Here is a 17,700-nt window from a genome sequence, read left to right on the forward strand (position 1 = left end):
AGAGATCCTCCAGAGAGCCCTCTCAACAACCATTCCTATTATTCTATGAATTCTAACATGTTTTAATCTTAGGGCTGTTTTAACTATTATAGACTACCATTAAATATTGTATTTGAAAAGCATTAACCCTCACAAAAAAACTGCTCGCTATGGCAGACTGAAACGCAAAGCCTAAGACATCCTCACTCTTACATAATCATACCAAAGTGTGTGTGGGGGAAATCAAACATGCTATTCAAATGAAGTCATGCAGCACCCCAATATTAATCAAAGAGCAAGGAAATTCAGTCACAATTAAACTGCTTTATTGATATCAACCCATCTTTAATCAGTACTTCAGTTTCATTTTAATTCCAGCAATTATTACAACAAAATTAAGACGTGCTTTTAGTGCAGAAATGTTTAATTCCACGATCTCTGACACGACACAGCCAACAGCTAGCCAGTCTAGACAAAAAGAACTGAGAAGGCTGTAATGCACATCAGCTTGTAGGAAACACAACAATGGAGCATGTGTTCCTAACACTGGGATTCCAACACTGCATCTTAAAAACAGCAAAGCAAGAAGTTAAGCAAAGCAAGAAGGAAATAAGAAGCCACATATGCTAAGGAAATTCATAAACTGTTCGTTAACCCAGTAGAACTTAATGAATTGTAATTGTGTCAGAACTAGCAAGGTAGGGTTTAAATTAAAAGTTGAGAAAGTTCCTTTGACAAATTTTTGACCAAATTTCAGTTGGATTTAGTATCCGTCTTACTATCCTGGACATACCTATAGCTCAGAGTGTGATCCTTATCTGCTTCAAGCATTCACGTGTCAAGCCTGTCTGCTAACGAAAGCAAGGATATTGGTGTAAGGATGGACCACCTGTAACCTGGAATACTTATGGTCATGCTCAACTTTTCAAATAACTGGCTTGTAATACAAAACAAACCCCTTCAATTGTGCCTCTGGTTCTTACAGAAAGAGATAAACAGTTACTTCCTTCTTAAGACACCGAGCATTTAATGTATTAACAGGTACTCTGTGCCCTATTATTACAAGCACAGAGGCTGAAGTATCAGAAAGTCTAAAAACTGTCAAATTATGTTGTCTACACCACCTACATGACATACAAACAGAAGCCAGCCTAGTCATACTTTTTTCCTTCTAAGAAGGACAAGTCTCAACACAATTCTTAAGTAGCAGCTGGAGGTCTGTGTTAAAGCATGCACAGAAATGCTGAGGGAATGCACAGTTAAACCATGATAAGGAATCTCCGAAATTAGAAATTTAATATAGAAATTAGTAAAAGAAATTCTAGAGTTTACCATTTAGAGACTGGTGCTGCTAAGAACACTGCTTCTGAAATTTTGGGTATTCAGACTTTGTGGGGAATACAGTTTGTCTGACTTCTTCTCAGAAGCTGTAATACTTATGCTTAGGAAAACGTTAACCAGTAAGCTGCTTTTTCACTCAGTCTGTCCATTGACTCAGCAATTTGTATCTGAACAAAAGATTAGTTCCTTCTCTATGTATTCACCGGATCCTTTAACAAGCAAATTAAAAAAAATTCCTAACAGGTTTGGACACACAGAACACCACCTAGATAAAGTTTGCAACATTAATGTTTCCGAGAAGCAAAATAAGAAGGATTAAGCAGATTAACCACACAACCCACAGAAAGGACAAGTGGGAAGACTTCACAGATCTGCTGCTTGGGATATGGGAACAAATAGGTTTGAGAAGCCAGTTACTGCACAAGCCATCCTCAGTGCAAGGTTCTCAGAGCTTACTACAGGGGCTTGCACAAAACCAGTTTAAGGTTAACTTCATTTACTGCTTCATGGTACCATGCTTGCATCTTTGTGAAAAAGATTTCCACCAGTCTAGCTAAATTTATACACATCCTTCAGATCAGTTAAGCTAGTGCAACACCTTGTGTGGACACTTGTACTGCCTTAGAATAGAACTTAAAAAAGGTGCACATGCATTTTCCTGCAATAGTTTAAATGTGTTAATTTAAACAAATAAATATTTAGTTGCTTTCTGATTTTTTGATCAATGACTTGTCCACAACACCGCCAAAATTCATTAGGAGGAAGGTCAGTGCATTTCAGGACAATGAACCTTTACAGATCCCATTACCATACAAACATTTCTCTTCCATTGCTAGAAACTACTACTGTCAAAACCAGGCATGCTTCTAAACACCCCCCTTCTCTCCAGTGAAACCAGCTCAGGTTTTAAGCCTCTATCTTGTCCCAAGAAAAAGTGACTGGCCAGAGAGAACTGCTTCATAGATCAGATTCAGCCTCTTATCACCAAGTGAACAGTGCTTATTTTAGAACAAAAATTTCTATGTAAATGCCACATATCCCCTATAAGGAATATTGCTTTAGCTGTACACAGAAAATCACTGACAAGGGATCTAAACACTATCATCATTTATTCAACACTGCAACTTAAAGACAACATATTTGAGCGCTCTCTCTGAAATTCATCATCATATCGAATACAGCAGACATTACAGCTAGATGAAATTGCACATTTTTGAAAGCAATGATATTATTTGCTTCTCCTAAAGTCTCAAAAAGAATCAACATTTCTTCAGCTATGTGTTTATCCAGCCCCTTCTGGGATTTAAATACAGCATCTCCATTAAGCCAATCCTACTGAGAGGAGTTTAATGAAGTTTAGCATGATGCACATGCTCCTGTGCCAACACCAGATCCTTTGTTAGATTCTACCGGATTTGTTTGCCCCTCTTCTTTTAGCTTCACCTGTCTAAAGTCTTCCCTGACTTCTTCTAGCAGACTTGGTTTGAAAATGACATCCAGTGCTGTCATTGCCAAAGCTTTTGCTGTGCGCAAAGCGTAGAATTGAGCATTCTGTGACCCTGCAGAAAAAAGTTAAGAGAATTTCAGGTTAGATTACTAGTATTAGATACAGACCACTGGCTTACCACAGAAGGCATATTCTATAAAATAAGATCTTCAAGTTTCAGTTGCAAGAACAGTTTCTTTAAAATCTTCTTGCATGAAGTATGTCTATTTTCTGATGCTTCAAAACAAATTTTCACATGCAAGGACTTAACTTTCTGCTCCTGATGTAAACTAAGATAGAAAACAGGAAAATGAGTGTTCACCTTTTCCTTTTTGGAAAAGACAGTTTTTTACCATTATCTCTATTACACTTCCAGAGTATTATACCTTAGGAGTAAAAATTATTTTTATCTTTTGGCTCATGTTTAGAAACTCTTCTGAATATGCTCCTAGGGATAATCCTTCTGATGTCTTCTGTCTAGATGATATACTGTCAGGCTTTTAGTACAGGGAGTGGTCATCCTTCCCATGTACATTTCACTTTAAACACAAAACTAGAAATTCTATATTTTGTCAGCTTTTTTCTGCAACTCTGCAATTAAAGTTAATTGTTTCATGGTCTGTATTTAGCTCAGATCCCATCATGCTTGAAGAAAGCAACACCGTTTCTATATAGGTATTCACATGCAGCCACTTTCAGATCTAGTACTTACACTTTTACACATTTACTATGCAGTAGGCTTTGAACACCATCAAAGCATGTGAAAGTTTTCATCTTCTGTCATTTGAAATATTTTAAATTTCTCGATTTGCTGTAGTGAAGAGTCAGCAACCAGTCCCTACAATGCATAAGGGTTCCAAATATAAACCTAACTCTTCACTTCCACTCACCTGCAGCTTCTGTGTACTGCTCAGTATGATTCAATGCATCAGAGCCAATATAAAAATAAGGATGAAGCCCAGGGACTACAAATGTAACATTTCCAAAGTCCGTGGAACCTAGAAGCAGCACAGAAATTTTCTTAATGAAAAAGTGTGGAAGTTTTGAATGCTGTAAGAAAACATAGGATAGACACTATTTCCAGCCCATATCTAAAACGGAATATCCTTTGCCCCAAATATTAACATAAAATAGTTTCTAATGAGTCATTATCCATACAAAAATCTCCCATCACCAAGATGTTTTCCCTAAATAGCCATCTTCAGATGCTGCTCTCCAGTGTGCTTCTGATCAATAATCAGTTACTGGACTGCAAGGAAGATGTATCAGCATGTTCCTATTCCATTTACTGTTAATTTTTTATCAAGCATCTCCTGACACTAAGCTGTTAATTCAGAAACAATGAAAGCTGCAAACCTTGGCGTTTCGGACAGTTCAACTATTTTCCTGCTACAGCTCTTAAAACCAGGCCCAACAACTCCTGCTTTTCACCACTATGCAAATATTCAGCATATATCAGTGGGGGACTCTGAAGTAGGAACAATCTATCTTTAAACAAAAAGAGATGGAGGACAACTATTTTCTCCCCATGCTTTTTGATTATTCTCAGTTACAGAAATCTTAACAGCACAAGTACTCTTGAAATAATAAGATCAGAACTAAACTCCAGACAAAACACTAGTGCTTTGTAGACATAAAAAAATTGATAGCAATGCTGCAGATTTTAATGGTTCTTTCATGCCTGACTAGCACTTTCAGTATGTTATTTAGTGATAGTACCTATTGCACAGTACTGCCTTATCTATTTAATGATACCATCCAGAAGTAGTAGATCCTTCAGAGTAAATCATCCAAGTGTCTTCAAATACTTCCTGAGTGCCTTTTTTTAACCCAAACAAGCAATTCACTCAGAATTTGTTAAAATGACATTTAGAAGCTGGAGAAATCAACACACCAGTTATTGTGAAATTCAGATACCAGAAGCATTGTTTCATAGCAGGGAAAAATAGGAATGACCAACTAAGATCTCAATTAACTTTTTTCAGGCCAATCGGAGCTGCAATGATTTTTTTCCTTTAGCAATGGCATATAAAATGACTGTTCCAAAGATTTAAAATTATTTGTAACACATCAGGTAGCCTCCATATCATGATACTTTATGAACAGAAGGTATTGCTAACGCCTTAAGACTAAGTAATGAAACGATTGAAGAATATACATTTTACTTAGAAGCATATAGTTATTAAAAGTAAGTCCACAGAGCCTACATTATGTGGAGGACATAATGAGGACAAGACTAGCTTGCTATTTGCTCTGCCTACAAACGGAAGCAGCAAGGCTTGTCCAAAAACATGATCTTGTCCCATAAATTCAGTATGCATTTGAAGAAAATCCAACTCTCAGCACAGCAATAAGTGATTTTAATTTTCCATAGTCTACACTATTGATCCATTCTTTGGTCAGTCTGGAAAGACAAACCAGAGGTCTAGAAATTCTACCTACTCCAGGCTAAACCAAGAGTTCTAGACTTGCCTAAGTCCTAATACACAAAGTGCTGGAAAGACTGTGTTGGCCTTTTTCCCTGCTCTCACTCAGCAAATGAAGCATAAGAAATTTCAGTGCATTCCAGCTCTCAGTCATATAATTCCACTTAAATTTATATCCATATCCAATCTACTATCAGTTTACAAGTTATTTTTGCTGAATGTAAGGGATTTAACTTGGTATTTTCTAGTAATATGGAGAGCTTACCAAGCCAAAATCCAGCCAGCTTTTAATAAAAATGTGACAGTCAAATCTTCCCCTCTATCAGAAAAAATGTTACCACCTTTGTGGTAATAACCTAGCAGCTTGTTTAAAACATCAGGTGTTCCAATGGTTTCCATACAAACATCTAAAACTCTATGCTTAAGCATAAATAATTGCACAGTTATCAATGCAATATACAGATAGTGCTGTGCACTATCTTCAATAGAAAGGAATTGGGAGCTCCAGCCTCTCAAAAATATATCTTTAAGCTGATACTGAAGCCTCTTCAAGTCACTGAGCACATAATGGAAGTCAGTATTAGCACAAACATGAATGGAGGTGAAAATGCAAGATTCCAGGAAGCATCCATATACAGCCCCGAGCTTCAAAAGTAGTATTTTCAAAACATATTGGCTCCTTCTTACAATTATCTGTATCAGTCTTGTGCACAGGAAGCCAATTAATCCCACGAATGCGAAAAGTATCAGAGGAAGTTATCATAAGCCTCAACTAAGGCACGCTAAACTAAGCCTTCTGCTTTGGGAGGTTATCAATATCCTGTAGCAGAGCTACCCCTACCAGCAGAAGGAGAAACAGGTCATGGCACCTGGTCAAAGCTAACTCAGATTCACATTATTTTACATAATCCTGGCTGCGTGCCAAAGGAGTGGAGCGTGCACAAGGCACGCAGAAGGTAGTGTGATTTGATGGACTAAAGGAATTCTTCATAATGCTTAGCTGCCTAGAGCGATACCTGTAAGCAGACCGATACTAATACCCATGTAGAGGTGGCAGCGAGTATGCTCATCTGTTAACGACTTTTCTGCTGCACAGACATGGAGAAGCAACTGAGCTATCTTCCTTCCCTTTCAACAGAAGAAACTGATATCCTAAAAGAAAACATTGAAAACCATATGAAAACTAAACAGAAATAGAGGTCTTGAAAAAAGATGAGACAAAACACTCAACCCCTCCCAAAATGGGTAGCATACAAAATTCCACGCCTATGTCTCTGGAAACTGTGCTCTGTTATCACTCCTGAATCCCCACTGCAAAAATTCAGAGAAGCAGCTGTGGAAAGAAAATTCAGTAAGGCCTACTGCAGCGTGCAATAAAAACGTAATTGCTCAAGCACATTTTGACATTCGACAAACAATTTAAGGACAGGACTAGAATATGGAGAGTTTCAGTTTAAGCAAGTTAATGTTTAACATTTAGCTTATCATGTAACTTACATATGAAAGCACTATTACAATTAGGTGTCTGTACTAAGTTCATTCAAGGTCCTCTGAACCAGCATGATCACCAGTACTCATGATCTTCACCCTTAATACAACAGTTTGAGGGAAGCAACACAGAGCTCCAGAAAGTTTCACTACAGTAAACATTCTAAATAAGGTTCCTCAGCACCTTTCTTCGGCTAAATGAACTTGTACCACACTGAACAAAGAAAAAAGAAATCTGCCTTTAGTTATGATTTGTTTTTAAACCCAAGACAATGAACCAAATGGAGAAAATATGCCAGTGTTGCCTTAATTTGAAAGGGAAGTAAGAAATAAGAGAAAAACCACCAGAATACCATTAGATATGCTGTCTCCCTCACACAAATAGAAGTTTGGAGAAACTATCCCCAAACACCAAGACCTCAACTATGCAAAGATAATCTGCATTTAATATAGAGAAGATTCGTACCGCAATCAAACTAATCGGAATAACAATTTAACAATTTTTTCTTTCTAACCAAAGAGAAAAACTTTTAACATGAATAGAGTAAAAATGTTTATATATCCAGTTATGATCAGTAGTGAAGGCTATAAAGTATCAGCTGCAGTTATAAGACTTGAACAGAGCTCCTGTAGGAAGATTCTGGAAAAAACTGTTAAGGGTAATGAGAAACACCTGAGCATTCAAGAATTCATACTCATATTACTATACCTCTGAGAGACCAAGAAAGTGAAATAGTTTGAGACATAGTCAAGACCCAGAAGTGAACACCTACTTGAATTATACCCTTTGGAAAACTAGTCTGTTGAACTTGTGAACTAAAATTAGAGGCACAGAATCACCTGTTAATGGAAAGAGGTTTAAATTAGGGTTACTGAGATGCTCAATCTTTCACTTAACCCTTCAAAACCTCCAAAATATTAGATGCTAGCACATTTGTTTATATGTAAGCTTGGAAAATATTATTAAACAAGGTTCTAAAAACTACATCTCATCTTCATTCACAGCATAAACCAGGATTCTGTAATTCAAAGCAACAGAATGAGCTGCAAGTCATTCCACATACTCGTGTTCTCAGTAAGACAGTTCCTATCTTTCCATCCTTCCATCCCTCCCCCCCAACCAAACTGTTTCTTGCTTGAAATATTTTTAGAAATATTATCAGAAAATGATTAGCGCTTTCCATACCTGTTGGGAAAATTTCTCAGCTTCTACAACAAATACAGAAACACAGGCCAGAGGTATGATCCTCTTACAGAGCTTCCATTCTCCAATTTGGCTTTTCTTCTGACCAAACTATGTTTAACCTACCTCTATCCCATTATTTTATATACTTAAGAGTTGATCAATCTAAGCTTAAGCCATAACAAAAAAGAACCCAGATCGAGTTACCTGACAAACCATTCAAGACAGAGTCTTCTGATATAAACTCTATTCCAAGCTTCTTCCCATTCTCCTTGTAAATTTTCTGCAGGCTCTTATTTGGAAGCACATTGTAGTAATCATTTACACCACCTTTTATTTCCACCTAGACAAAAGAACACAAATGATTAGAAATTTTTCATGAACCTAAGCCTGTTTAATGTAAACAATTTAAAGCCTGGAAAAGTTAAATACATGCCCGTACTTCAAGCCCATGCCAAAACAGACATATGTGCTAAGTCTCTTTCAAAAATATAACATTCTGCCAAATATTAGCCTTGATCAAAACACAGCTGGTGTTCTGTCAAGCTTGCCCTAGACAGCCAAATTCCAGAAGCCCAGATTTCACAGAGAGAAACTCCAAAAATAGTAAGCAAACATTTCCTGTAAAAGCTTCTAATGATTTTCACTGCAGATACTACTAAACTACATAGAAATCAATTCAGTCTTTCACCAAATTCTACTATTTTTTGTTTAAAACACTTCCAATAACTACAGCCCCATTCATGAAATGACTTCACACAGGCAAGAATTTTGAAAACAAATGTAAAAAACATACCAATGTCAAGTTTCAAAAGAGATCTTAACTTTCATTCTGCATAAAGTACACTTTCTGAAATCCTTTTCTAGTTAAGAGTGGAGGGACCATACTAGGAAAGCAGCATCTAATGCCTCAAATAGACCTTAAAACTCACTAGCTCACATTCATATACACAACGCCTATTTGTTCCAATGAGCATAGACATTCTTTTCACAGCTGTATTAGCCATCGACCTGTAACTACAGAGCACGTAGAACCACCTATCTTAGCAATACATTGCAAGGTAATGACTGGAAGCAGCTACAGGACAGACACTTCCACTTACTAAAAGCAAAAAAAAAAACCAACAAACCAAAACCATGACAGAGGTTGCAGAATTTCATCCTTGGAGATACTCAGAAGTCCACATGGCACTGAGCAATCTGCTCTAACTGGCCCTGCTCTGAACAGAGGGTTAGACTAGATGACGTCTGGAGGTTTCTCCTAACCTAGATTCTATGATTCTGTGGCATTCTATTTATAAAATAAAGCTTTCTTTCAGGACACAATGCAACAGAATAGCAAATAGTATCACTGACACTTTGATTTCTTTCAGCTAAACACCACACAGACAAATGCTGTAAAAGACTCTGTTTCCTATTCTGGTCTACCTTATCTCCCGCATAATAGAAACACATGACCATGAACACATGCTTACTTTGCATCCTGTGGCCAGTGCTGCAGATCTGAAGCAGTTCTCAACCTTCTCTGTCAGAACAGAAAGATCTTTCATTGAAGGGGCACGCAAGTAAAACTCTAGTTCAGTGTAAGAAGGAATGATGTTAGGTTTCACGCCACCATTTTTTATTACACCTGCAGAAAGGAAAAAGTCACATCACCAGTGTTAAATACAAATGCTTGATTCTTCAGCCCTGTCATGAAACTCCTTGCTCAAGAACTAAATATATAAACAAAAAACCCAAAAAACATCAATTCAGCATGAAATACATAAAGAATGTAAAAAATACAGTATATGGACGAAATTTCTTAATCATGTCAGATTAAGTGGAATGCATCATTCCATGCATTCAATGCATCAGAGTCGTAAAGCAATCTGGCTGCCATTGAAAAAGAAAAAAAATGTTGTTATAAAGGCTACCATGGATTCCAACTTTTAAAGGTTACCTCAACTAGAATGTTTCCAACTTATTTTGCCAGCTTGGAGAAAAAATTAGTAAGTTGAACTTCTCAGCAATGCTGTAGTAATGTGTGTGCTGCAGTGCACAGAAAGTTCATTAGATTTCTCATACTAGTTCTTTAAAAATACTGGGGTGTATAATGTATGTACAGTTTTATTCAAGAGTGAAGTTTGAGTTGAAAGTGTTCCCTCAAGGAAATGGGTGACAGCTATCTTGTTTTCAGTTATGGCATCACAGGCATTACCATGAAAGACCATAATATTTAGATATTTCAACAAAAAACACTGTAGACCTCAATTCTACGTTAGATTTCAATGCATTAACAGCTCATTGCTTTCAACAGGCTGCTTGTTTCCCTGGCCTCCTATCCTCAATTTATGTATGTGGAATAAGATTTGTTTTCCATAGAACCTGAGAAACTATCTACCTTAAACGGAAATACTGCACAAAGTTACTGATGCGTGTCACTGAAGCCTGAAAAGACAGCACTATCAGGATGCAATTAGGCAACAAATCTTTACTTTTGGTGCAGAAAACCTATTAAGACTATGAACTCCCCCCTCAACTAAAACCTTTCCAGTTTCGAACACAGTCAAAGTAAAGACTGACAAATTAAACCACTACCAGTACTAGTCCACAACAAAAGGAACAGCTCAGATGAGAGGGACAGACGTCATAGAAAAGGAACCAGCAAATCAGCAAGTGGGTAATCATGTGAATTTGCATGACACACATCATATAACATGCTTGCTCAAAACAAGTAGCCTAACGAGTTTTCATTTGTCTTCCAACACATTTGTAAATGGAACTGGATAGTCTTAAGAGTATGTCTACACTTAAATTTCAAAGCAACTGTAACATGGACTGGACAGCAGATCTAGCTTAAAAGTAGGCTGCTTGCACCTACTAATATTATGTAGTTTGCCCTGCTTCTAGATAGAACTTTTTTTTTTTTTTCAGCCTGTTTAATACTATTTTTTTAACAGAAAAATCTACATTCCAATTTTTCTCCACTCATAAGCAGGGAAGAAAGAAACTTATGAACTATTAGACAAACTCAAGTCAACATTGTTCAAGTCATAAAACATTGCTTAGAAGTTCTAGACTTCTAAGATTTTTAGGATCACTTAAGTCACCCATGGCTGTTACTGCAAGCCTGCAAGACAAGACCTCCAACACACTGTTGTAAAGAAAGCATTCCTAAAATTAAATCTCATTCCGGCTGCTTATACTTTCCCAAATGTATTTTAAAAAATTCCAGTTTGAAAACCAGGCTTATGACAGCAGTTGTATCAACATTGTAATTTAAGTTTTGCTGTGGTTTGGGAAGTATTACCTCTAGGAGGCACGTTTAGATACTTATTTTTTTGCCTACATCACCCATGTAGCCTTTAGAAACTATGAAGAATTCAGTATTTAGGGTTTTAGGCTTAGATCCAATAGAAGACTTAGGCACCTCCAGTCTTAAACCTGCAACACATTAGTTTTCGACACCAAAACTCATAATTAAGTGCCTTGTTTCCTACAGAGCAACAGGATAGAGAACTAAGGCTATGCCCACTGTCTGAAATTCATTTGGGTATGCTGCACAGCAGAACTGCAAATATCTTCATCTACAGTCAAAAGGGTTAGGGCTTCCAGACTCCAGCCAGATATCCTGGAGAGAAATACACACACATATTATACAGCACAGGCAGCCAAGACGTATAACGATCATTAGCTCAGAACTTCTGGAAGTGTTTTAAGCCCATAACAAGTTTTCCAAATAAACAGTTCTACGTTCCTAAGTCCTGTCGAAATGGCAAAGTTTCTTAATTTCAACTTGGAAAATGTTGTGTTGGGTGTAATAAGAGAAACTCGGGTTTATAGCTAAAGGGCAGCTTACAACTCAACTTCAGAAACTTTCTCGCTATACAAAAAGAGAAATGCATGATGTTGAAGGAGTACAAGTCAAGCTTAATGGTTAACATGTCTCATTTCAAAATGACTTTTCTATTTCAAGGTCTACTAGATACTAAATATTAGAATCCAGTCCACATCTAGTTGATTGGCCTGCTAGCAAGAAATACAGGCTTCTCCCATCACTTGTTTTTTGTACTGCAGCAAATAAACTTCAGTCACTCTAGACCACTACACACCTTCCATAAATATCAATATGTTATCTAATTAATGAAATGTCTACTACAAAAATGACACAGTAAGTAATACTCTATTTTTCAGAAGCATTTATCTTACACCTTTGCAAAACCACATACATTAACTTTAAGGAATTCAAGGCCATGTACCACAATAAAATTAGTGGGTTTTTTTTCTCTCTGAACTGCAACTTCAAGCACAAAGGCTTAAAATTTGTCTAGCCTCTACCTAGGTACTGGTGTCCTCTTTTGAATCTGACCCTTAAGCCTATTTTCAGAAGTTAGTTCTGGACACTGACATGATTTTAATGATTACAGACAAGCTATTTAAATTAAATGGTGCTATTTCATAATATTTGAAATGACTATACTAATTTAGTGCAATAATGCAATATTTTAAATTGTGGGATTTTGTAAGTTAGTATTTCAGCAGCCTAAACTCTTACTTGCTGAACATTAGATTTAATGAAGATCTCACCATGAACTCTCCAGGTCGGTTTCATTTGCTGTCTTAAAAGAGACAGATTGTTGTATGCAAGAACAGCAGCATCTAATGCATTAACTCCTTCCCAAGGATAAGCAGCAGCATGAGAAGCTTTTCCATAGTATTTCACAGTCACACTAGGAAATAAAAGGCATTGCTTATTCGTCTTTCATTCACTGAAAAAAACTCTAAAATAAAAAGTTTCTTTTGTTCACACAAGCATTTGTTACTTTAGTGTTGTGCAGCAGAACACCAAACAATTTACCTTGCACTACACTGTTGCAAAGTTGAACTATCTCTGAGTGCAGGAAGATGCTGAAAGATTTCTAGAAAAACCAGTGAAATGGAACAATATCAAGAGCCGGTCAGGCAAGAGGGCTACCAGTAATATACTCCTATACAGCCTTTTCCTGAGAAGTACAGGCTTCACATACTAATTAAATATCTCCAACACATTTTTTTGTGCCTCCTGACTGTTCTGAGATGTAAAGTTACTAACATTCTTCTCAAATAGAAGACAACAAACCCTTTTCTCTGATTCAAAATTAGAGGTTGATTGTCGTAATTCTTCTCAAACTTCAATAAAATGCATATGGTACATGAGACAGCAAAAGCACATTACTAAGATCACATACAAGCCATGTCTAAAAAAAACAAAAGTCAAGTTTTAAAAGTGCAGTAAATGCATAGCCTAGTATTAGATATACTTTACCATGCTACAGCAAGGATGTTCTTTCCCTGCACACCTCAAAAACGCTGGTAGAAATGCTTGCAACAAGGAAGAAACCTAGCGCAAAGGTTATCCTCCAACTTTGCGGAAGTCATCAAATACTGTACCTGAACACATCCAGTAAGAATTCATGCTTGGCTTCATCTTATGAGAGCCATTCATATTAGCGTTACAAAATAATTTAGTATTTCAAATTATATGAAAACTTTTTACATTAGGCAAATATTAAATACTGACAACTACATAAGGTATTACTACTTAGCAAAAACATAAATATTAGGTTTTTATCAACACTAGAGATCTTAACTAAATCTGTTTGTACTCAGTACCCAGCCCTTTACATGAAAAACTCCATCCTCAAGCTCAAAGAGTTCCCCTGAGACAGACAAGCTGCCTCTTACCCAGCTAGGACAAGCTTAACTTGCTTGTCCCTGTCTTGCACGGATGCTAACTTAGCCACTTATCCTGAACTGACCCCTCATGCTCTGAACCACGCCACAGCTGTAAGTTAATACCAGAACTTAAATACTGGATAGGAAAGAGGGACACAATGGAGTGCACTGTTGCAGCAGAAAATGTCTCCTGCTACTGCCTGCAACCCAAATTAACTATGCCCTTTTCCATCCTCACTCATCCTCCAACAGGACCACACATTCCATTCTGTAAAGTATGAGTTTTATTTAAAATTTATTATCACTATGAAATCAAGATTAAAAAAACCTTATCTATTAACATCCCAAGTATTAGACTGCAACCCCTCAAATCAGCTCACAAAGAAGGCAGGACAGATCCCTGGATATTCTCAAAAAAATGGAGAGAAGGCAAAGTAAAGCAGAAAGTCATGTTGCAATCTTCCCCTCACTCCCCCCCACCAAGAAACACATGCTTTGTATTAAAAAAAGTTCTTTCTTGTACTGCTGTTGCTACACAAATGTCACATACCCTCAGAAAAATCCCAACAGATTTTAGTGAATAACGAAACCTTATGCCAGTTTAAGAATATTAGCAGAAGAATGTGGATTCTGTTTGACCAAAAATAAATAGGCTGATTAGGTAAAGGATAAATGAATAAGAATCAGCAAATTTTGGCACGTATTCACCAGTTATCCCAGTATGTTAATTTTACATAAATCATGAGATAAGGCGAGTATTTCAGGCTTTTGGAAGCAGTAAGCTGTTTCGCTCAGTAGTTCAATTCCATGCCTCCTCCATACTCAAGGTTTAAAGGCTATTTAAGACTCATATCCTACAGCAGACCATCACCTCTGAAGGGAGATTTCCAAATCTTACTGTATCAAGCTCAAGAGGCTATTGCAAAAGTTGAAATGAACAAAAAGACAAAACTATCAATGAAAACTGCACCTTGAAGATTATACAGTCGTAAGGTACAGCAACCAAAAGCCAAACTGAGGTAAGTCTTCAAGGATATAACAATAACCAGTTAAGACTCTTTAGAAACACAATGACAGAATACAACAAAGGGCTAGCTAGGCAAGGAAGACTAGGGGTTGCCAACCTTGGCAGTTTCTATCATAAAACTCATCAGTAACAAAAGCAAAGTATCCACCAGGAACAGCACTGGCAAAAGCAAAATGTCCAATAAAATCAAGCACATCAGTGCTGGAAGGTAGCACAACCAAGACAAAAACAGCAGTCAGTACATCAAGTCAGAAATGGTTGGAAAACCAGCTATTTAAATATTACAGAATTTAGTCAGAGACAGCCAAACGTAACAGTTGGAAAAAACTGTTGCACTGGAGGGAGGTTACTAGCGGAGTCTCTACAAGATAAGACCTTGGGATCAAGAATCATTAGTAACCGTGGCGTGAAACATAATAACAAAACCTGCTGACAGACTGCTGCTGGGACACTATGAAAACAGAAAAGCTTTATAAAATCAAAGGACGAACAGCATGGCCTTGCAGACTGGCAGAGAAAGAAGAGAATGAAACTCAAACATTTTAAAAGATCATATACTTACAGACTAAGCATTTGCCTAAGAGTTGATTGCCTGAAAATGACTGAAGAGGAAGCCCCAAACATGCCAGCTGACTCCAAAATGATGAGACACTATGGTCCCAGCATCAGCTGAGTAAGATCTAAGGAAATTCCACCTGATGTACTGTGTACAATTCTGGTTACAACATCCAGCAAGGAGTACTTCAAGGAAAGTCCAGTCACTCCAAGCACAAACAAACAAGTGCTGACAGTGAACAGCAGGGCCAATCAAAAGAACACAAAGTGTAATTTCTGAAGTTATATGGCTAGCACGCAAAAAAAACGAGTGAGGGTACGACTGCTGTCTACAGATATATATTGGGGGTAAACATAAAGGAATGCCAAGAACTACTTCGAATCAAAAAAAAAGTTGATGTGAGAGTTAATAGATACAAAATGGCCATGATTAAATTTAGGCTGGAAGTTAATAAGGATCCAAACAGCAGCCAGGCTCAGCTGGCCGTCTCTTTCAAAAGTGGGAGAGAAAACCTGAAACTCTTCTGAAGCCAATGAAAATGCATACAGAAAGGACTACATGACCTAGTGCCCAGGAAAGCAAGGAACTATGATCCATGACACTGACTCCAGTTGCATGTTCTAAAATGTAAACAACAGGTGTTTCTTAAATGAAACTTTTTTTTACTAGACAAGATAATCACACACATTTATAAAAAGAAATGCCTACAAACATCAGACGAAAGAATGGATTTTGGGGACATGTGCAAGATTATCTCAGAGCAGTCAGGATCTTTAACACCAGGCTTTAGTGTTAAAGATCCTGACTGCTCTGAGATAATCTTTAGCGTTCACACTGCGCTTTGGAAGAACAGCTCAGAGTGTGCAGAACAGTGACCTGGCTCCTTAGCTGACTGCAAATACTTTGTCTGAAGGGCACCTGCAAGGTCCCCGGCTCTAAGTTCAGGCCCTTCCAAAGCAGCTCCCCTACTCGGGGAGGAGAGAAAAAGCTAATAACAAGCCAACCCTTTCCACCTGAACCTGCTCACTCACTCGTGCTCGGCCACATCGGGCAGGTAAGCTGCGTTTTCTTGCGAGGGGTGTGCCATGAAAACCACATCCAGGCCGTCAAACGCTCCCGCCTTTATCAGGTCTATTTTGCCTCCTCCTTGTTCTTCCGCAGGCGTCCCCAGCACCGTGATCTGCAGCACAAACGCAGAGAGTCAGGGCCCGACCGGCCCACAGGAGCCGGGGCCACAGCCTCCGTCCTCGGGAGGGCTCTCACCTGGACGGCGACGGGCGCCGGCTGCGGCAGGCTCTCCAGGGCGGCCTTCAGCCCCAGCGCGGCGGCGGCTCCCACCTCGGCGATGAGGTTGTGCCCGCAGGCGTGGCCGATGCCGGGCAAAGCGTCGTACTCGCAGAGGAAGGCGACGCGGAGCGGCAGCGGGCCCTGGGGGACGGCCGTGCCCCACTCGGCGCGGAAGGCCGTGCCCAGCTTGTAGCGCGGCTGCACGGCCCAGGCGGCGCCCGGCAGCTCCCCGCTGGAGAAGAAGCGGGTCATGGCATCGTGCGCCTGGTGCTCCTCGTAGGCCAGCTCGGGCCGGCTCCAGATGTCGCGGCTCAGCGCGCCCAGCCGCGCCGCGTTCAGCTCCACGCTCTCGCACACCCGCTGCTTCAGCGTCTCCAGCGCCGGCAGAGCGGCGGCGTCGGCCACGGCGGCGGGGCCGCCCTGCGGCGGGTCCTGCGGCCTCATAAGGGAGCGGCGGGGCGGGCCCAGAAGCACCTGCCGGCGCACGAACCCCCCTCAGCAGCCCGCCCGCACCTGCGCGCCGGCGTGTGAGCCGGGCTGCGCCGCCACCGCCCCCTTTTATCTTCCCCTCGGCGCCGCGGGGCACGCTGGGAAATGTAGTTCTTCAGCCCGTCGCGGCCGGCCGGCGTCGCCCGGCCAGAACTACCCGTCCCAGCGCGCCCAGGGGGCCGCTGCTCGCCGCGCCGGGCGGAGCTCCGTGGGCGGCCCACCGGGGGCTTATGCTGCCCTGTGCGCGGTGCTTCTCACAGCTGTGCTTTGCTGCGGAGTTAACGCCTGACTCGCTCACGCACGCATTTACCATCAAAACAAGCTGATTTCAGTCTTCGGCTGCTCTCTGTGCGCCATTTCCCAGAGATCACAGTCAAGATCTGCCCTAACTCTGCAGGGCTTGGAAATTCACACCCTGTCTTCCTCAACATCTCCTTTATTTTTCATCTAGAAGTCCCATCCGGCTGGATTTTGTCTTCTCCTTTACGTTTCTTTGTTTTTTTCTGCACCCCAGAGCTGTGAGAGAAGCTGCAACCTTGTCTTCGTTTAGCCTGCATCTGGGGCTAAATAATAGCCAGTTGTTCTATCACCCAATGTCCCCTCCCCAGCTGAGAAAGAGAATTGGGAAAAGGAGGGAGACTCGGGGGTTAAAATTTAAGCAGTTTTAATAAAATAAGGAAACCAATATCAATGCTAATACAAAACACACAAGATTATACTTAGCCTGCAGAGCGGTGGCAA

The 17,700-nt window shown here is 39.6% G+C and overlaps 1 protein-coding gene across 2 annotated transcripts; it reads right to left on the reverse strand.

Moving 5' to 3' along the window:
* Positions 1-283: 283 nt before the first annotated feature.
* On the reverse strand, positions 284-16,982 carry PM20D2 (peptidase M20 domain containing 2). 2 transcript variants are annotated; one of them, XM_068412449.1, is made up of 7 exons: positions 16,447-16,982; positions 16,215-16,363; positions 12,473-12,615; positions 9,379-9,533; positions 8,111-8,246; positions 3,697-3,804; positions 284-2,879 (listed from the first exon to the last, which is right to left on the reverse strand). In XM_068412449.1, the coding sequence occupies exons 1-7, from the start codon at positions 16,912-16,914 to the stop codon at positions 2,677-2,679; spliced, it is 1,362 nt and encodes a 453-aa protein (XP_068268550.1). In that variant the 5' UTR covers positions 16,915-16,982; the 3' UTR covers positions 284-2,676. The 2 variants fall into 2 exon arrangements, with proteins under 2 accessions (XP_068268550.1, XP_068268559.1); XM_068412458.1 differs by lacking the exons at positions 284-2,879; positions 3,697-3,804 and adding an exon at positions 6,250-6,384.
* Between the last annotated feature and the right edge of the window lie 718 nt (positions 16,983-17,700).

The sequence above is a fragment of the Nyctibius grandis genome, chromosome 1 (assembly GCF_013368605.1).
Source record: "Nyctibius grandis isolate bNycGra1 chromosome 1, bNycGra1.pri, whole genome shotgun sequence".
NCBI classification, from domain to species: domain Eukaryota; kingdom Metazoa; phylum Chordata; class Aves; order Nyctibiiformes; family Nyctibiidae; genus Nyctibius; species Nyctibius grandis.